Below are 21,470 nucleotides of genomic sequence, written 5' to 3'. Positions count from 1 at the left end.
TATTGTGATTCTAAATAGAACAACATTTTTTAGGGCTGTATATGACGTGATAAATTAAATAGTATCGTACACATTTTTGCTAACAATGTAGGTTTGATTCCTTCTGTTAAATGAGACCCTATGAAGCCTTGAAAGATCGCAAATAATGCCAATGTCAGACTGCATTAGAGACAGTGAGTTGGTGCATTCTTAAGGACTAAGGTATGGTGTCATCTGGTCCATGTGAAGTCCCAGGAGAAGAAAGTGCTGCTCTGCCCTTGAGCAAAGCACTTAACCTGCACAGCTTGTCCAGCTGTACAAACAGATCAGCTGTGCAGTCCACTCTGACTAAAGGAGGAATTACGGTAACATTGGACTGTAGTTATGTGATATATTTTATATTTCACTGAATTCAAGTCAACGGTGTCATTCTCGAACAAAAGTAACCCACATTACTGCCCATATTCAATATTTCCTGAATGTTTGAACATCCCACCAATATTATGTATATTTCATGCCATAATGTGTCTTAAGGTGTACAGTACATATACACATTCCATTCCGTACCATACATATGAACAAATTCAAGTGACAAACGTCTCGATGGCGCTGATATGGAAATAGTTCACACGTTGGCTTGAAGGAGTGAATGTTCTGCAGTATCATATGGCTAATGTCACAGTGTGTAGTGGCACTGTACAGCATGCAGACAATGTAATACCACCAAGGTTGATTTTTAGGAGTCTTAGTCTCCAGTGTATGGGCTACGGGGATGTTTGAACTGCTCACTGCTCCTTCTTCCCTGCTACTGTGAAGGTCAAAGCAAGGACTTTTCTCTCCCCGAGGGACTGCTGTCTCTCTCTGCTGTCTTGTTCCTCCAAAAGTCGAAACTGCCACCTGGGAATGACGACTATGAATACATGCAAGCCCAAAGAAGGACTTCCAGGCTTTTACGAATTAGGGTCCAAGAAACGCTTTCAGCATATCTAACGCTAGTCCAAGGCAACAATGAGGGAAATAGCATTGAGGTTGTCATGGAGACTGGCTGCAAAGACAGCTCGGGCTGCTTTCACAGCATACATCTGATTTGACTTGTCTGTTAGTGCATAGCAACATATTCTCCTCAGTGCAGACCATTCCCCCTTTGAAGGTTTGTTCATTTGAATGGCTAATCAAATGTAAATACTTGTTTTTCAATAAATTTATCTACACCGATCAATTATCGACACATTCATTTACATTTGATAGCCATTTATGCTGAACACTTTTCCCTCAAGCATTAATAGGTACAGTATTTTCATGGTATTCAGTTCTTCAAGTAACATTCAACAGAAAAGAAGCAGACAAGGGGAGCCCATTCAAATGAACAGAAAGCCCAGGAGACGACAAAAGACCCCAAACATCATCATCGACAGCTTCCCAAACCCTCATACACCTGATTAACGGTACAAGGTTAGTCTCCATTGACAGAACGTCTTTTAATTCAGAAGACAATGTGCATTCAATACTTTCAAATATTACGTATCAGTACTTCTGTATTGTGTTTCTTCTATACTGCAGAGGCGGCCTTAGCCTATTCGGTTCAATGACATATTTCTGCTCTATGAATGGGAGGGCTGAGTGTGCGTCATGTCAAGGCATTAGTATGCAATGAAGTTGCTGGTGTGGTAGGACTTGTTTTGGAGGCGCTCTGCTGCAGCCAAAGCAATGTCAGGGAGGCACTTATTCATCAAAGGGCAAACAACGCCAGAACGCAATGCCAATTCTCATTGCATTTAAGAAACACAGACCAATTTCACTGTCATCCTTAAACCAATGGACCATTTCTCTCTGCATCGATCCATGCACTTTAATCTCCGTCAAATGCTGAGTGTTATAGGCTTGCAAAGAAAAGGACAGAGAGGAAAGCAGAGGGGGACTGCAGCTTTCCGAGACAGCAATCTTAGCATGCCCGAAGTGGTGGAGCTCACATATAATACATTGATGAGCCGAATCCCTCTCTCTCTTTCTCTCTCCATCGCCACAGAGCAGAGCACCATGGTCTTTGGCAGGTCTGCGTTGCCATGGAAACCCTCACATTGCAGCAGGCTAGCTGGAGCGGGCTGGTTGAAAAGGAGAGCAGTACAGAGGGAGTCGGGGGAGAGGGAATCGCTGCAGTGATAGGGAGGGAGGAGGGAAGGGGGGGGGGGGGGGTACAGCAGGCGAGATTGGTTCTCCAATGCACTACCCCCACAAGTCGCTCCCCTCTCCCTCCACCCAAATTTGCATCGGTTGGGGCGCGCAGGGCCCAATCCTGCTCTGTAGTCTGGACACGTTGTATCTAAACTTCAGACTGCATTCAATTATTCATCTGCTTCGCCAGACAGCACTTACTGTTCAAGCAACCTGCTGCGCCTATAGCAAAACTATCCCCATTAACCAATACATCAACGCATAGAGATAGACGAGAACATAGAGTTCTACTAGATTTCTGTTTCACATCCAGGTGCTTCACTTCAGGGCCTCATTGTCCCAGCTGTGACTTGGCCTGGTGACCCTATGGCTAATCCACTGAACAATAATGACCGTGTGCACACGGGAGGAAGACACAAGCACCAGAATGATAGTGTCCATCTTGTGTTGTTGCTGGAGGACAACGACTGCTCTCCTCAAGTGGGTCAAATGGAAACGGACAAATAACCAGTCATGGTGAAACATGTTAGCCCGTGAGACGGCAAAGGTGAGTAGGGGTGGTGTAGGAGACACCCACAGAACAGGTGTCAATGTTCTGCTGTTTTCCTGTTGTGTAACCCACTAGCTAGGAGCCAAGTTATCTGCAACACAATACCTGAAGCAGATCCCAAACACACACATTGCACGTATCTGTGAGAATACATAGACATCTCGCATAAGGTTTGATCCAACATCAAAGTTCTATGACCTCCATACCAGTTATAAAATAGCAGCTGTTGTCTTTGAGATACTTTCTGAGCATCAAGAACCAAGAGAATTCTGATGACCAGAACTTCCATGCAAGTTTTGTATTATTATTCATGTACAAAATAAAATGATTTAAGAATTTAATTGGATATGTGGCCTATTCAACATTATTTTGTTCACGGCTCATAATTCACTCGCAAATTTAAAAAATACAGTAAAGTGTCAGAAAAAAGAAGGAAATGCACAGCCTTGCAGTGTGTAAGTGAGGCATACATGCAGGGGGTGGTGTAGTGGGAGGAAAGTAGAGACATTGAGTTGGATAGCACCAGAGGTGTCTCTGAACTCATTAGAAAACAGGACCATACTCCAGTGCAGAGTAAGAGCAGGCTGAGGCAACCTACCGCATCTGTGTCCGGTGACGAGAGAAGAACCACAGCACCATCTGCCTGTGGAGCAAGAGTACTGCAGGACTGCAGCAGATTCAATAGTTAATGGCAACATTGAGGGTAAAATAACTACAACGAAGAAAAATATCAACGCAACATGCAAAAATGTCAAAGGTTTTACTGAATTACAGTTCATATAAAGAAATCAGTCAATTGAAATTAATTCATTAGGCCCTAATCTATGGATTTCACATGACTGGGAATACAGATATGCACCTGTTGGTCACAGACACCTTTAAACAAAAGGTAAGGGGTGTGGATCAGAAAACCAGTCAGTATCAGCTGCGCCCACCATTTGCCTCATGCAGCGTGATACATCTCCTTTGCATAGAGTTGACCCGGCTGTTAATTGTGGCATGTGGAATGTTGTCCCACTTCTCCTCAATAGCTGTGTGAAGATGCTGGATATTGGCGGATCCAGAGCATCCCAAACATGGCCAATGGGTGACATGTCTGGTGAGTATACAGACCATGGAAGAACTGGGACATTTTCAGCTTCCAGGAATTGTGTACAGATCCTTGTGACATGGGGCTGTGCATTATCATGCTGAAACATGAGGTGATGGCAGCGGATGAATGGCACGACAATGGGCCTCAGGATCTCATCACGGTATCTCTGTGCATTCAAATTGCCATCAATAAAAGGTAATTATGTTCGTTGTCTGTAGCTTATGCCTGCCCGTACCATAACCCCACCGCCACCATGGGGCACTCTGTTTATAACGTGGACATCAGCAAATCGCTCGCCCACACACGCTGCATGCCATCTGCCCGGTACAGTTAAAACCGTGATTCATCCGTAAAGAGCACTTCTCCAGTGTGCCAGTGGCCATTGAAGGTGAGCATTTGCCCACTGAAGTCAGTTACGACGTTTAACTGCAGTCAGGTCAAGACCCTGGTGAGGATGACGAGCATGCAGTTGAGCTTCTCTGAGACCGTTTCTGACAGTATGTGCAGAAATTCTTCGGTTGTGCAAACCCAGTTTCATCAGCTGTCCGGTTGGCTGGTCTCAGATGATTTTGCGGGTGAAGAAGCCGGATGTTGAGGTCCTGGGCTGGCGTGGTTACACGTGGTCTGCGGTTGGACATGATGCCAAATTCTCTAAATCAACGTTGAAAGCAGCTTTTAGTAGACATGAACATTCAATTCCAGCAGTCAGCATGCCAATTGCACACTCACTAAATACTTGCGAAATCTGTGGCATTGTGTTGTGTGACTAAACTGCACATTTGAGAGGCCTTTTATTGTCCCCAGCACAAGCTGCTCCTGTGTAATGATAATGCTGTTTAATCAGCTTCTTGATATTCCATACTTGTCAGGCGGATGGATTATTTTGGCAAAGGAGAAATACCTCACTAACAGGGATGTAAACAAATTTGGGCACAAAATGAGAAAAATTAGCTTTTGATGCGTATGGATAATGTCGGGGATCTTTCATTTCAGCTCATGAAACATGGGACCAACACTTTACATGTTGCGTTTAGATTTCTGTTCAGTGTGAATAAAGGGGCACAAGTCTGAACACTGGTATGTGTTACTGTCTAGGTTTTATTAGACAATAACATTTCCCCCCAAAAAATCCAAATGACAGTACAGTAGCATAATCATTATTTTTTGAAGTGCTTAATTGAATAATACAATTATATCATAGCATAACTTCACAAAACCCGATGACGGTAAAAACAGACTCGTCATCGTCACGCTAGTTTTTCTTTATCTTTTTCTTTTTTCCAGAATCTTCAACGTCACCGTAGGAACTGTCCATTGGTTCAACTTTTACTTCCACCTCTTGTTTAATTACATTAAAAGACAAATCTACAGTACCCTCTGCCTCTCCTCTGTCCTTATCCTTCTTTTTCTTCTTCTTCTTCTTCCTCCTCCTCCTCTTCTCCTCTGAGAGTTCAGCTTCCTGCCCAGGAAGTTCATAGGACTCCTCTGGGCTCATGTCTAGCAGCTCCTGCTTCACCCTGACAACCTCCTCCTCAGTCTTTATAAGTTTGTCTTTCCTCTTCTTCTTGCTCTTCCTCTCCTCCCCCGGGTCCAGTGTGACCCTGAGAGGCGTCTCTCATGAAGACCGCAGCAGAGTATCCGGTGTATCCGCCATCAGTCTGGAGAGGGTGGGGGTCCTGCTTCCGAAAGGCTGGAAGCGCTGGCGGAGCCCCGGGGGCACGGTGGGGGCCGGGGTGGCTGGGATGGCTATGGTGGTCTGGTTGGTGCTGCGGTCGCCGTAGCTCTCACAGATGTTGAGGAGGCCGCTGAAGGCCGGGGCACAGACCACCGAGTCGAGCCTCTGGCGGGTGGCTGGTGAGCAGGTGGAGGTCCGTGGCACCAGAGGGCCCACCCAGCACGCTGTAGATCTGCCCGGCATTCCCACCACTGCCACGCGCCTGCTGGGCAGGGGCCTGCATGGTCTGCAGCCCAGACAGAGGCATCTTCAGACTGCTGAAACTGGGAGGGGGGAGAGAGAGATGACAGTCAGACAGTGTGCTAAGAGGCACACCAGATGTAGACAATGTGGGCGTAAAGCAATGGAAGTGGACAGTGACTCACTTCTAATAACAGACAGAGAAATGCTGAGGACTTTGTTAGATATTTCCCCGTCTGTTATTAGAAGTGAATCATGCCGCTTCTATGATAATTCAAATAAATGGAAAGAGGGGTTGCCTATCTGTCCGGGTTGAAACCGTGTGTTGTCATCACGAAGCCTTTCGATGAGGGTACTGGCACAGGGTTTGTGGGCAAATGCCACAAAATCAGCTGGACACTGATACCTTGAAGCTGAGGGGAGACATAGTTATTGTTGTTAGCTAGATAGTTAGCTAAGTGAACATACTCTGTGTGTGTTTTGGAAATCAGCATTGAATGCACAATGCTGTCTGCCCATTACAGCATTTCACGTTTGATTCCTAACAGGATTTACTAGATATATGGCAGTCAGCTTTGATGGGGTTGATTGAAGTGGCTAACATTAGCTAAATTAGCTAGTTAAGCTAGAAAAAAACTTACCCTGCTTTCTCCGTTTTTGCGGAACCTCCTCCGTGTCACTTGAATCATCGCTTGATGAAGATACCTCTTTTGGCATGATCTCGGGAGTACTGATAAATGGCTACATTTAACTTAGTCTAACTAAAAGCGCATGTCTGCATCAACATGTTTTGTTACAAAAAAATATATAGTACCTTTGACCTGGATACACTAAAGCTAGCTCGGTTCGCGATGATCTGGGCTGCGCGAGATGCGCATATCGGTACCTTTGTAAATATATCTTATTTTACATAGAGTGTTGATTAATATAAACCATGGTCTGTGTGAAGTCTATATTCGCTTTTTAGACGCAACTGATGCTGGTCACGAAGCACATACTCACGAAGGCCCTCCGGAACGAAAACAACAAATCCCAGAATGCACCATTAGCACGGCGTTGTGTAAGTTCCAGCAAAGACAGTCTTCTAGTATAAACACTCATGTGCACAGGCGGCCGAAATGGAGTAAACACAACTTTTTGTGTGTTTAATACAGAAAGTGTATCATATTTGTTAAGGTATTTGAGAAGTAACAGAAGCGGCGATTATTTCTGACCTATTGAAACCTAACGTTGCATCTGTTTAATCAGGACCTCAGAAAGCAAGAAAGATATAAAAGGGCCTATCAAATATGTCCTCCTCCCAGTCATATTCAAGGCGGCAGTGGTGTTGCTACCTTTGCGATTTGCCTAAGATGCCATGGGCTATGATCTGGGACTTTAGCGAGACTGTCTGCCGAGGCTGTGTGAATTATGAAGGTACGGACCGTATTGAATTCCTCATAGAGACGGCAAGGCAGTTGAAAATAACTCATGTTATGCAGGATGACAGGTCCCCGTGTCCCCAGCCCACTAAACATGGCCCAGGTGGGAGAGATGGACCTATGGAGGGTGGCAGGCCACTTCCTGAATGCTTTGAAAGGGGAAGAGGGGACTACGGAGCCCCAGCACGGATCCCCAACGGTCTGCATAGAATAGATGACGGGGGCCCACAACAAGAACTCAGTGGACAGAGCCCTATCAACGCCAGACGACCCATGGTGTGTACCGTTCCGCCCAATTTAATGACACAAGGCCTTGTGGGGGCTCCGCACGGGTTGCTAGCAGCTGTGCCCGGTTTAAATGCCAGAGTCGGGGGAACCCCCCTCACCCTCTCTGCCTCCATGCTGAACGAGATCACCAAGAGGCAGCTGAGCATGGGCATGGGTGTGGCCTCCTTCCTGAGCCCTGAGTTTGAGAAGGAGCTGAGGGAGAAGCAGAGGAACGCAGAGGCTCTGGCCGAGCTGTCGGAGAGTGTACGGAACCGAGCAGACGACTGGGCCGGCCGACCCAAGGCTGTACGAGGGGCCCTGCTCACCCTCTCCGGCTGTACCCCCTTCAACGTGCGCTTCAAGAAGGACCACAGCCTGGTGGGACGGATCTTTGCCTTCGATGCCAAGCTGACGCTGGACTTTGAGCTGAAGATCTTTGCGGAGTACCCGTGCGGCTCGGGGAACATGTTCTCCAGCCTGGCGGCGCTGGTCAAGCAGATGTTCCACGACAGCCAGAGAGACTCTGGGAGCAAGGTGGTCAACTCGGGCCTGAAGTATGTGGAGTACGAGAAAAGGCATGGCGCGGGGGACTGGCGACTGCTCTCTGAGCTGCTGAGTGATGCGGTACGGGCCTTTAAGGACACCCCCGGCCCTGACGTTCTCCCCCAGCCCTACCTGGACGCCAGCTGCTCCATGCTGCCCACAGCGCTGTGTCACATGTCCCGCTCGGCACCGCCAGTCCGCGGGCGCCGGAGGAAGGCTTCCCCAGAGCCCCAGGGTGGAGAGGTGGTGACCACAGAGGAGCAGCTCCGGCAGCATTGGCCCATGGGGATGTACCCGGGAATGGCTATCCACCTAGCTGCCTCCTCCTTCCCCAGCGCTAGCCAGCCACCTCCTCACCAGGAGGGCTCAGCCTCCCATTCCCACAGCAGCGATCCCTCCCCCATCACAGCACTGATGAGCGTGGCTGACAACGCAGGTGCAGCCGCCGGCCAGTCACCCAGGGAGGCCCCTAGCAGCAGCAGTAGTGGTGGAGGCCTGGGCCACTCCTCCTTGGCAGTGAGACAGAGCAGCAGCAGCCCCATGGCAGCGTGCCCTGCGGGGCAGCAGCGGCGCCTGGCCTCCAGGAATGGGGAACCCCAGGGAGCCAGCAACTCTGCAGGGGGAACCACAGCAGCTCTCCCTCTGGCTGGGGCCTCGGACCAGGGAGCAGGGGACCCCTCCAGCTCCTCTGGTCCCCCTCTCTGCTGCACCATCTGCCACGAGCGCTTGGAAGACACTCACTTTGTCCAGTGCCCCTCGGTTGCGGCCCATAAGTTCTGCTTCCCATGCACCAGAGACTTCATCCGGAGCCGGGGGGCCGGCAGCGAGGTGTTCTGCCCCAGTGGAGAGGGGTGTCCCCTGGTAGGCTCCAACGTGCCCTGGGCCTTCATGCAGGGAGAGATCGTTACCATCCTGGCTGGAGATGTCAAGGTGAAGAAGGAGCGCGACCCCTAAATCCTCTGGGACAGCTGACTGTAAGATGCAATTTCACTACATCTTGGTTTCCTTTGAGTTTGTTGTCTTGGAATCAGTCTTTAGGCCAAAGTATTCTCTATGTAGCTAGGCCATAGGCTAATGTAGTGTTTGTGACATGCTTATAGGTAATATATCCTATGCTTTATGATACAGTATAATATAAGATATGTAGCCTAAATTGTCACTGAATATGGTCAGCCTACCATTTATTCATCTGTTTGTTTGTGTGATGTCTGTCTGGACAGAAGGCTGTTGACACCTGAGTGGAGCTGCAGCCTGCTGACAGATAACGACAATCTCAACAGATTCTCCCCACCTCACAGCCAATCACCACAGCAATCCGCCAGGTTCTCCCCAACTCACAGCCAATCATCATACACCTCCACCTGCATGGGGCAGGCTTTACACTACCATATCACTGTCTGGTTGGTTAGGGGGTGACGATACCCCCAGCCCCAGCTCACCTCTAATACCTAATTCACACCTTTGTCCCTCAAACGTCAACGTATCTACATTAGTATTGGTCACTAGTATTTGTCACTGACTTTATAAACCAGTGGACCATGGTTGAGAAGTATGAACTTCGTCTAGCCTCTGTTCTAGGTGATTTTAGGGCTGCTGTTTTCTGTTTCCTTGAACATCTTTCTAACAGATATTCGAGTGGCAATGTGAACGAGTGATGACGTCACAAAATGTTACAGCAACATACAGACTAGAACTGTTTTGTTTTGCGTCACATTTGCGCTTTACGTACAAAACTGACGCTGACTGTCACGGAGCGAACTGTTTGCTCTTTGTTGAAACCTCAAACCAGCAGCAGTTAATGTCGCGCCATCGATTTTATAAGACCGTAGCGGGGACTTTCAGTGCTACGCGACACAGTAACATGGCTTCCACAGTGCCCAACAAAGGTGCTTTATCCCGCATGTATTAAATGGGATGGATACCTCTATTTTATACTGAATGTAGAATGCAAGACAATCTTTCTCCATGGTAATAGATGTGCAATCTATAGTTTTGAGACAACACAGCTTGTGGTAAACACATGCATAGAAACCAAAGATTCATGCTAAAGTAAATGTACAGTGCCTAATAGAAGGTCTACACCACCTTGAACTTTTTTCAAATGTTGTTTGCGTTACAAAGTAGGATTGTAATAGATTTAATTGTAATTTGTTTTGCCATTGATCTACAGAAAATACTCCATAATGTCAAAGTGAAGAAGACAAAATATGTTTACAAATGAAATAACTAAAATATAGTCGTTGTATAAGTATTCACCCTTTTTTGTTTAGGCAAGCCTAAATTAGTTCAGAAGCTTGACACAGGCAAAGACTGGGGAGGTTTTCAGGAAGAAACTAAATGTGATGGAGCTAAGCACGGGCAAAATCCTCTAGGAAACCTGCTTCAGTCTGCTTGTACACCAGACACTGAGAGAGGAATTCACCTTTTCAGAAAGACAATAACCTACAACACAAAGCCAAATCCCCACTGGAGTTGCTTACCAAGAAGACAGTGAATGTGACCAAGTTGCAGTTTTGACTTAAATCTGCTTGAAAATCTACGGCAATACTTGAAAATTGCTGTCTAGCCATGATCCCCAACACCTTGACAGAACTTGAAGAATCTTTTAAAAAATCTTCTACTTTGACATTACGGAGTATTTTGTGTAGATTGTTGATGAAAAATGACAATGAAATCAATTTCAATCCCACTCTGTAACGCAACAAAATGTGGAAAATGTTCAAGGGGGTGTAGACTTTCTGTAAGTACTGTGTATTTCAAAACTAATCTTATCATTTATGTGTTAAATGTCTTTATTATTTCAGTATGTGCCAGGGAAATAGTGGGTGAAATGGTTCTTGCTAGGATAGGTATAGGTTCTGTTAACTGAAGTGGTAGAGGGTGTAGAGATTAAACTAATATTGTGTACTTGATGTTTTTAATTTAAAGGAATGTACTATTCATGTAAAGTCAAAGGTTTTTTCTATATTGACTGAGATTCAAGGTTTGTTTCACGTGATCCTTGTGAAATTAGGATTTTTTTTTTAATACCTTCTATCATATCCCAATTTAATGCTCTGTTTTACCTATGAACTTAACTCTTTTAATTGTTTAAAAGATAATATATACATGTATATCAAAATACTTCCCTGTCAGGTTTTCCTTAACCTTTAATGTTTGTCACCAAAAATAATATATGAATTTAATTATCAATTTGCAAAGCTGCTGCCAATCAATACCCTAGCATGTGCATGTGTTAATATGAAATTCAATTAGGACAATGCATCAAGCCATTGCTGATCACATGGGCATGAATGTATACTGTACAAACATACGTATTGTACACTAGTGGTTGTATCTGAAAGTGTATTTAGTACTAAAATTAGGCCTAGGCCTATTTCTTATCTAAAATAGGATACTGTAATTCAAATGTAGCCCATACAACAAAAAATGAATTTCCCACAAAAGCACTGATATGTTTATGCAACTTTCCTCAAGTGCCTTTAATGGCGTCCTCTGTCTGAAAGCACATTTTAAAAATCCATATAAGTCTATGGACTTTTGTATTTGGCCCCTAAATTAGTAAGGATTGTTTTGGATTGTCTTGTGCCGGCCTTTCTATTAGTCTGGTCCTTTATGGTCCTGTCTGCCATGGACTCTGTTTTTGTAGTTGCTTATCTCAACACAGTTTAAGGGTAAAGCTTGTATTCCAACTCTATTTAAACTTTCAGTTTCATATAATTTGTTTTGTTCATTGAAAATAAATGTCACATTTTATTTGTTATTTCTCTTGAAGCTTCTACGTAATTGACCAAAAAATTGAAGCGTACATAAATAAAACAAAAAATATATATACTACCACGGTTTTATACTGTTGCAATGAAACGCTCTATGGTCATTGTCTTGCTATGTCCAGTAGATGGCGCACGTTAACCTGTGCAGATCTTGACTTTAGAGATGTGTTGTGAACTACTAAAAAGAATCTAGGCAGTCGTCTATATTGGAGGGAAATGGCAGTTACCGATGCATCAATTAGATGGCGTCGTATTTGACATTGGCCATAATTTCACTTAGATAATGTGTTCTTTTATGTGATGATGGAGACATTTGTTTCTCAATGTATTTTACTGTAGGCATACACTTCTTTAAAGACGCTTAAAGGTTAGCCTAATTGTACAACGCCGTCTACCAAGATATTGCCAGATATTGAATCTCAATCATAACTCCCCCCACTAGAAAGCATATTGAAATCTCTGGCTTCCTCTATTAGTGTCAACTCATTAAAGCTATTCGTTGAGATGTTAATGAACGATCTACTGTCACATTGGCATTAGAAGCAGCCGACCTGCAGGAGGATGTAGGGATCTGTGATGGGGGAATAGACCATTTAAAGGCAACGGATTAATGAGGAAGTAGTTCTCTGCTCATTACTCAAATGCGTTTCAGCGCGCGCAGCATGTTCCTCCAAAGCTCTCCATATTGTAGAATCATTATTGGACGGGTTATCTATATCTATCGAAATAGCTGGCCTTCGATTCAAGACAATTGAGCTTAGCTATGTGTATTTGGCCATGGGAAACAGTTCAATTAATTGTCGGCCCATGCCTGAATATAATTGTTCAAATCAGTGCTAAAAATGTGTTGCTTATAGATACTTTAATCATGTAGGTTTATACTTGGTTAGGAAAGCATTGTTCTATAAAGCGTAATTACTATCATTACAGAGAGCCATGTGTTATCCCATTGAATGTGTTAATCGACCTGACAACGTTTTGCAAAAAGGCGCAAATCGTTGGTAGTGTTCAGACCATTAGGCCTAATCGAGGTCATGCTTTCCTATAGTCTTGCTTATATTACTGTGAAATCAAAAAGATGACTAAATAAACGAAATCTGTTGTTTTCGAACTTTTTAATACCTTTGTTGTTTTTCATTCATTCAATTATTTTAAAAACCAAAGTCTCCCGAAGTAAGCTATTTCTACGTATTGCGCTGAACGCGACGTCTCCTTGCTGCGTATTTCCTTAGCGCTTTTCTCAACTAATCCTGTTGACCACCTATGCGCATCATTACGGCTCTATTCATGGTAATTAAGAAATGCATTGACATTCAGATTTTACTGTCTGCGCTTGACAACGAGATGTGTATTCTGAATCAGGCCAAGGATAGTCCTACATTACACATTGGATTAGGTCTACATTATTTGTTTTTCATTATTTTGGTTTGCCAATATATTCTTCACTTCATTTACCTTACATTTACATTTAAGTCATTTAGCAGACGCTCTTATCCAGAGCGACTTACAAGTACATACATTCATACTTTTTTTTTTTGTACTGCCCCCCCCGTGGGAATCGAACCCACAACCCTGGCGTTGCAAGCGCCATGCTCTACCAACTGAGCCACACGGGGCCCACCTTAACATGTAAACCTGTATTTTAACATGTAAACCTGTATTGCACACGTATAATACACATTTTCGTTCATGTGGCCTTCAATTGGTCTAAAACTTTGCATACGTATAACGAGGCTATGGGAGTTGGGAACCAACGTGTTTCTGAGAAGTCAAGTTCCCCAGCACCTAATCATCCTCCATATAGCCGTTAGAGCTCCAGAGAAGTGATTGCCAGAGAAGTGATTGGAATTAACAGCTCACCGACTGGTCAGTCACCTCAGGCTCCCTTATCAGACCTCCCACTGATGACCTTAACCCGTGAGATTATACCCCTGTCCACATCAATACCTCATCAAGGCCTGCAATAATCCTCCTTCATTTCAGATCTTGACCTATTGAGCTAATATTCTCGTTGGTCGAGTCTATTAAAATTACAGCCAAATAAAGGTATTTAATTTCCATTGAGTTACATATTGATCGTCAGTTTGACTGCGAATTGAAGTCAATCAGAAGGCGTCTCAGTGTTAAGCAATCCTTTATAAATTAATATTCGAATTATTTAAATCCATAAATTACTCATGAGGTTATAATTGTGGTGTAAAATAAATGATGAAAATAGCCTACAATCAGTGTCTGCATCCAGAGACGGTTAAGCAGCAGTTTTTGGACAAGAAATGGAGGATGCATGCTTGCAATTGAGATGGATGTGTCTGTCCCGGGCCAATATACACCCTCACCAGGGGGCAAGAGACGTCTTTTTACGATATTCAAATTGCCTTGGACGATATTCAAATGTCCTTATGGGGCGGGACCTTACCTGAGTTTTTAAGAAGGCACGTCCAACTTTTACTCTACTTGCCCACAGCACATTGACTCACGCACACGGACCGGGGCTTGCACAGGAGCATTCTGCGGACTTCACACGGATCTAGCGTTCCCCAAAGAGCACGTCCGCTTTAGATAAATAACCTGTTACTCTTGATTATGAAACGATGGATGATTGATAAATCGACGAATAAATATTGACATTTCACTGAAGACCCACTCATAGCCCGAGGAAGCATTGTTTTTTTGTTCTTGTTTATTTTTATTTTAGTCTTCTATCTAGTCAGTGGAACTCTTTCGTTATCTTGGATTAAAATTTTACTCCTTTTGCTGGAGTCCTGAATTTTGAGCAGAGACTCAAAGCTATTATAAACTCAAACAAGGATTTGCTGTCTTTCATTCGCTCAAATATATTTTCTTACTATAAAAAGTTGTATTTGGGATGTTGAGCTCAGTGAAGATGGAGTCTCATGAACTGCCAGAGTGGAATGCCTTCTACAGCGAAGCCAGTGAGGTAAAAACACATTTTTCTATATAAGTTTACCATATGGGCTGTGTGTGTGTGTGTGGATGCTGGATATTTGTTTCTTTAAAGTCTATTCTAGAGTTTCTTAAAAGTAAGTTATTGAATCGAAAGCTCAGTATTTTACTAACACATTGGATTGATTTTGATATTTTTCACTCCAGAAATGTGGCTGCAACTTCTTATCTTTGATTTAGTATTGTTAGAATTTTACAATTCAACATAAAACACTGATGTGATAGGATTTGGCTCAATTTGTCCTTGAGCGACCTGTTGAAATTGTATATGTGACATTTAGAGGCCTGTTTACATAAAATCGATCTTATTTTTTTTAAATGAATTGCCTAGTCTGTTTATACTAACACTTATGGACTATATCATTTAAATATGCAAATTATGTGAATGATAAAGCATCTCAAATTAAATTATCCGTCAATTTGATTAAGGTTGGCTACCTCCGAGAGTTGAAATAAACGATACATTTCCCCCAAGAAATTCGTGATTAAATTAAAGGCAAATTAAATCCTGTCTTTAATCAACATGATATGCTCTCAAATAAATATTAGGATACTTTGATGATTATGTAGTTTACGGCTGTGTGCTCCTTTTTATAAGCGAATTATAACACTGCTAGCGGATGGTCAGATATTTTGGAACGTTTCTTAAAAAGTTTGTTTTATTTGCCTTGGTTTAGTAGCACTTAGTAGTGACGAGTGAGAACTACTAAATGAAAGGGAAAGAATCCATGACGCGCATGTTACGCATTTTCAGGTTTAACAATGATATGTGAAATCCATGTCCCTTTCGCACGAATGGTATCATTGTCCATTGATGCTTTCCATTAGTACAGGCTTTTGGACACAACAAATTAATTACATTATTTATTGTCTAAACCGACTTATCTATATTTTTTGTTTCTAAATGACTAAGTCAACTATTTTCTGTCTTGTTTTCAGATGTATGCCTCTCCCACTGCCATGAATTCAATGAGTTCAATGAGCACCATCAACAGCTACATCAACCTGAACCCAGCTGGTTCTCCAGCCACCATGAACATGGGCTATGGCAGCTCTGGGCTCAACAGTCAACTGGCGTCCATGGGCGGAGGAGCCAACCATATGAACCTGTCCCCGGTGAATTCATCCCTCAACCCCAGCTCTCTCTCCCAGCTGGGCTCCCCAGGCCCTTCCCTGGGCTCCCTCTCCCACTACCAGAATATGGGCCAGCCCATGAGCCAGCTGAGCTACCCCTCTCCCACCTCCCTCAACCGGGCCAAGGAGGTGCCCAAGCCCTACCGCCGCTCACTGACCCACGCCAAGCCACCTTACTCCTACATCTCCCTCATCACCATGGCCATTCAGCAGTCCGGCAGCAAGATGCTCACCCTCAATGAGATCTACCAGTGGATAATGGACCTGTTCCCCTACTACCGCGAGAACCAGCAGCGCTGGCAGAACTCCATCCGCCACTCGCTGTCCTTCAACGACTGCTTCGTCAAGGTGGCCCGCTCGCCCGACAAGCCCGGCAAAGGCTCCTACTGGGCCCTGCACCCCAACTCAGGCAACATGTTTGAGAACGGCTGCTACCTGCGCCGCCAGAAGCGCTTCAAGATCGATCAAGAGAAGGCTGCGAAGAAGTCTGGCAAGGCCCAGGAGGGAGGCTCGGGGAAAGGGGGCCATGGAGACAGCCTGATGGAGGAGCACAGCCCAACGGGGGGCTCAGAGGGGGCCGACTCGGCTCATTCTGACAACTCGCACCCTGGGTCCTCCTCAGAGGAGCTGCAGCAGAGGAGCATGGTCCAGCTGGACTGCCCCCAACAGCCGCAGTCCCACGTCCAGAGCACCCCTGTGGCAATCACCTCCTCCTTGCCCTCCTCCACCCCTCTCCTCCACTCCCAGGTCATGGGAGGCAGCCCCCATCTCCTCCCGAGCGCCATGCATAATCTGGACCTGCAGAACGACCCTCACAAGGCCATGGATCCCCACTACAACTTCAACCACCCCTTCTCCATCACCAACCTCATGTCCAATGAGCAGAAGATGGATCTGAAGACGTACCAGGACCAGGTGATGGCCTACAATGGCTACGCCTCCTCCTCTCCGATAGCAGCCAAGCAGATCTACGACAGCGCAGGACCCTCGGTCATGGACTCTGGGGCCTACTACCAAACCCTCTACAGCCGGTCGGTCCTCAATGCCTCCTAACATGGAGGCCTTTGGACCACAGCCAAGTGGTGCTGACAAGGACTTTTAGCAGCCTTGAAATCCCAAAGTGTAAGATGGCTGCCATTGAAAGTCTACTCACGAGGGGCCAAAGGGACTAAATAGCATTTAGCAGAGCTGAATACACAGTTGATCAGGGAAACCCTGCAGTTACATGAAGTAGAAGACAAAGGTAAAACCCAGTGCTGGATAGACACCCATTCATCAGAAGGTCTTTAAACTGATACATTCATAAATTCACACCGAAGTCATGTCCCCCCTTTGCCATTTTTTTTTGCAATTTTTACACTATTTCAAACTGGGTTTTAGTTTGTTCAACAGACAAGCAGGACTACTTGGGTTGTCCACATTGTAAATAGACGGAGTGGGGGAAAGGAGATGTGCATTTATTTATGAAGGGAAGAAAATTAATATATCTTGTACAGTGCTGTATAGACAAGTTACAAAACAAATGTGACATGAAACAATTTGAGGGATTGTGGGAGTGAGAAAAGGTTCAGGTTACTGCTTCGAGGCAGTTGTTACTGCATTACAGGGAATTCTTGTTGTGTTTTAGAGCATGATGCTTCATTCCTATTCATAACATGCTGTTTTAAATCTCTTCAAATACACATCCGTGAACACAAATGAGCTGCCATGGTTCATTTTTACAAGTGGTGGAAGGCTGTTGTTTTTACTGATAAGAGAGCCATTTCTTGGATTCTTTTTACCAGATATCCATTTTAAGGAGAAAAAAAAATGAAGTCTGTTTAAAAAGGGATAAAACTGTGGTAGATCTAATTTCAGCTTTGTTTGTCTGTTTTTAAAACATGATTTTTTTCAGAGGACCCTTTCATTATCAATGATGAGAGCCTGCTGTTCCACAGCTCTTCATGGCATAGGATATTATGGAATGGCTTCACATTATATTACACACCATACCAAGGGTTAGGAGGGAGAGGAGCCATGGAATGTCAGTTACTAAGGTAGGAGTTGAATGAAAATGCAGTAAGAGGACTATTTACATACAGTACTTTGCACAAGAGTTCCCACCATTTTGCACAGCTGGGGTGGCCCTGATAGTGTATGTTACAACAATGCTATGTAATGACCTTTTTTTTTACTGCAAATGGCCAATTAGAATTGGACCACTGTAGCAATGTCAAAGCAACATTGAGCTTTATGTTGCAACCCTCATCTTCAAAGTGCCTTTCAAGATGTTCTGATAATGGAGGACCAATAACTGAATATTCACCGAAGGAACACTTTTTGAAATATAAACCATGAGTTTCAGGTCAGAAATACTGTTTTTATTTCTTGTATTTTAGTTTTTAAAGACTTATTTAAACTACGTTGCTTTTCAGACTTGGGAAAGTATGTTTATGTACATATTGTGAGGTTGTTGTTCATGGTTTGAATGTTGTGATTTGAATGATTACGGTTTTTCTTATTAAAAAGCAAATTTTGGGGGAGAAACACGATTGTTGTCTGTTCCGTTGAAGGAAATATATACGTGAGATCATCTATAGACTTGATGAAATGGGTGTATATGTTATTTTACAAAATCCTTTCAAATAATTTAAAGACGTATCATGAAAAAAATGAAAAAATTCAAATACATCTGATATGTCATTTACACGTTAATTTTGTTTTTTATTTACAATTGGATGGTAACACAGAGGCTCTGTGATGTCGGTCTTGCTGCAGGATTGACAGGTTCAGCTGAATTATAGGGTTGTTGAAACAGCTCCCTACAGTACCAAATTACTCTTGTATGTGACTTTTGGGTAGGTTAGACTGAACAGTGTGGAACTCCTGCTGGCTTTCTGGCCCCAACATAAACTGGCTTCTAGACACTACTGTATTGTGAATCATCTCAAACAGAGTGTTTCAATCAGTATTGGGTGCCTTCACATTTTAACAAAAAGCATAATTCTAGGTATTAAAAAATCTCTAATTGCAGTTTTGCTTTGTCATGCTGTTTCAGGATATCCTACTTTGACTGTAAATAATCTTAACTCATACACTCCCCTCCATATGCATTTGGATAGTGAAGCAAACATTTTCAATTTGGCTCTATATTCCAGCATTTTAGATATGAGAGAATGTTTCGTATTAGGCGACAGTACATAATGTCAGCTTTTATTTTAGGTTATATTCATACATATCTATTTTACCGGTTAGAAATGAAAGCACTTTAGTGTACGTTTAGTATTTGGTCTCATATTCATTGTACGCAATGACTACATCAAGCTTGTGACTCTACAAACTTGTTAGATACATTTGCAGTTTGTTTTGGATTATGTTAGGCCCAATTAACAACATGGGAGTCAATGGGTAGACGTTCAAAATACTACTAACCATTTAAGCTCGAAACACAAAAACAACTTCAGGAAGATAGAAACACTTCATGGATTCATATTAATTAACTGAATAAAAAATCATCTTTAAAATGTGAAACTTCAAAATGTCTAGTCTAGTGTAAATGATGTTGCCTCTGTTCAGATTTTTGATCTTTTTTAATAATTTGGGAATTAGAACCCTTAAACTTTTGCATAATTGGCATGTGAGTCAAGGGGGACCATGACATCCAAAGTGCCACTTCCTTCTTAACCATTCAGGCTAGAAACGCCAAACCAACTTCAGGAAACACCATGATATTACTTAATTACTGTAAACCTTAACATGTGCATGCATTTGCATACATGGAAAGTATTTGACAATGATTACAGATCACAGCATATTAAAGTTGCAGATAGCCTACTTATAATGATACCGAATATAGGTCATGTACTGTAAGATATAACACCAATCCAACTCGACAGAATAGACTATTCCCACTTGCAATAAACCTAGACTTTCGATTATTTTAATTTGCATGAGTATGCATATTAGAGTAAACGCCAAGGCTGCAACTTTCACTGAGGACGACGACGGGGGGGGGGGCATGTCATCCCTCACATTCTGAAATTGCATTTTTATCATTGGAATGTGATGCTTTTCTTTAGGACCATGCGGACGCCTCTGAGTGGTTGGGTCGGCTGTTTGGAGTGTTTATGCGACAACAAAAACAGTTGTGTCCCTAGTAAACGCTGTAACTTTGTAACTATTAAATTTTTTTTAAAGAAAACTAATTTGAAAGTGTTCAGGCTACCCTAACTTAGATTCTTACATAGACTTATTTGTGACCTGTAACGCCTTGCCAGACACAGATTTAGCAAACACACAAAGTTTCTTCAGAACTTTGACTTTTTCTAGTTTGACAAAATGTTTCCTTCAAACGATTTTGTGTGACCAAAAGAAGACATCTCTGCATCACATTAGACAGGACTCATTGTCCGTGTTGTTCTTGGAGGGGCTATAACTGCATGTTATTCACCTTTTACAAGGAGTCATCCAGAGGGAGGAAACCTTTATGTTGAGTTTCAGTAGAGACCAGCATTCCATTGACCGTAGGACAGCCCTCCACAGCCTTCTTGCTCAACACTGCTCTGTGTTTCCGGAGCTGTCACGTAGGGGTGCAAAACCATTCTCCAGTGTGACGTCGCAAGCTTTTGAAGCTGACCGTAGATCGCACACACGCACACACTCTCTGGTCTGAATGTTTTCATGGGAATCTATGGCTGTTCGTCATCTTTCACACAAAATGGTGCAGTTGGTTCGATAAGATAGGCCAGTGTGTAGCTGATATGGCAGCCACAGCTACACAAAGGTACATTGGGAACAAGGGACAGAGCCCTGCCCAGTTATGACTAACCTGCAACAAAATGACACCCCCATATATTAGCTGTGATTGGTTTTGCAGTCTTTTTGGGAAGCATGATAACCCCTTTCAAACACCTCTCAGATAGTTGTATGAACATAACACTACTGATGATCAGAACCGGTTCACTTTTGAGAATAGCATAATGAGACAAAAATATTAACTACAATGATAACTTTTTGCCAATTCAACCAAGTCACTAAAGTAAGATGAAAATAGCAAGTCAACTATTTCGACTCAACCCAGTTTTACCCAGAGGGTATAGTTTTGCATAGTATCTCAAAATGTAATTCTGAGGAGAAACTCCAACGTAGTTGCTCTTGTTTAACGTTTCACCTGAGGCACAGGAACAGGTGACAGCAATTTAATGCGCTTGCCAGGAGCACACGGGAAAAACATACTTTAACACTTTCGGATGTTCTGTATGTGTCACAATCGTCGTAATGGACAGACCAAGGTGCAGCGTGAGTTGAGTTCCACATCTTTTATTCAAAGTGAAACATAAAAAAATAAACAATAAACAGACAACGAACGTGATAGCCGGGGTGCAACATGCACACACACAAAAACAATATCCCACAAAACAGATGTGGGAAAAAAGGCTACCTAAAAATGATCCCCAATTAAATGCAACAATTACCAGCTGCCTCTAATTGGGAACCATACAACTCACCACCATAGAAATACAATGACTAGAACACCCCCCTAGTCACGCTCTGACCTAAACACCATAGAGAACCAAGGGCTCTCTATGGTCAGGGCGTGACAGTATGCTGAGAAAAATAAGTGAATAAAGACATCCGGCGAGCTGGTTGATTGTTAGGGAATATGGCTGGATATATGACA

The 21,470-nt window shown here is 43.5% G+C and overlaps 2 protein-coding genes and 1 pseudogene across 3 annotated transcripts; 2 read left to right on the top strand and 1 right to left on the bottom strand.

Moving 5' to 3' along the window:
* Positions 1–4,874: 4,874 nt before the first annotated feature.
* On the bottom strand, positions 4,875–6,441 carry LOC129821931 (DNA-directed RNA polymerase I subunit RPA34-like; annotated as a pseudogene).
* Positions 6,442–6,998: 557 nt separating this feature from the next.
* Positions 6,999–12,832, top strand: LOC129821928 (interferon regulatory factor 2-binding protein 1-like). Of its 2 annotated transcripts, none has more exons than XM_055879678.1 (2): positions 6,999–8,914; positions 9,164–12,832. In XM_055879678.1, the coding sequence occupies exon 1, from the start codon at positions 6,999–7,001 to the stop codon at positions 8,892–8,894; it is 1,896 nt and encodes a 631-aa protein (XP_055735653.1). In that variant the 3' UTR covers positions 8,895–8,914; positions 9,164–12,832. The 2 variants fall into 2 exon arrangements, with proteins under 2 accessions (XP_055735653.1, XP_055735652.1); XM_055879677.1 differs by having other exon boundaries at positions 9,161–12,832.
* Positions 12,833–13,617: 785 nt separating this feature from the next.
* LOC129821929 (hepatocyte nuclear factor 3-beta-like) lies at positions 13,618–18,823 on the top strand. The gene is made up of 2 exons (XM_055879679.1): positions 13,618–14,651; positions 15,617–18,823. Exons 1-2 carry the CDS (start codon positions 14,580–14,582, stop codon positions 16,862–16,864), a joined length of 1,320 nt encoding a protein of 439 aa, XP_055735654.1. The 5' UTR covers positions 13,618–14,579; the 3' UTR covers positions 16,865–18,823.
* The last annotated feature ends 2,647 nt before the right edge of the window (positions 18,824–21,470 follow it).

Source organism: Salvelinus fontinalis, chromosome 24 (genome assembly GCF_029448725.1).
Source record: "Salvelinus fontinalis isolate EN_2023a chromosome 24, ASM2944872v1, whole genome shotgun sequence".
Lineage (NCBI taxonomy): Eukaryota > Metazoa > Chordata > Actinopteri > Salmoniformes > Salmonidae > Salvelinus > Salvelinus fontinalis.
This window is presented reverse-complemented; position numbering and strand designations above follow the sequence as displayed.

What these genes read in the sequence shown, in the direction of transcription:
- LOC129821928 (XM_055879678.1), top strand. Translation starts at nt 6,999, where the DNA reads ATGTCCTCCTCCCAGTCATATTCAAGGCGGCAGTGGTGTTGCTACCTT.
- LOC129821929 (XM_055879679.1), top strand. Translation starts at nt 14,580, where the DNA reads ATGTTGAGCTCAGTGAAGATGGAGTCTCATGAACTGCCAGAGTGGAAT. An exon ending in TCTACAGCGAAGCCAGTGAG is followed by an intron (nt 14,652 to 15,616) that starts GTAAAAACACAT and finishes TCTTGTTTTCAG; the next exon opens with ATGTATGCCTCTCCCACTGC.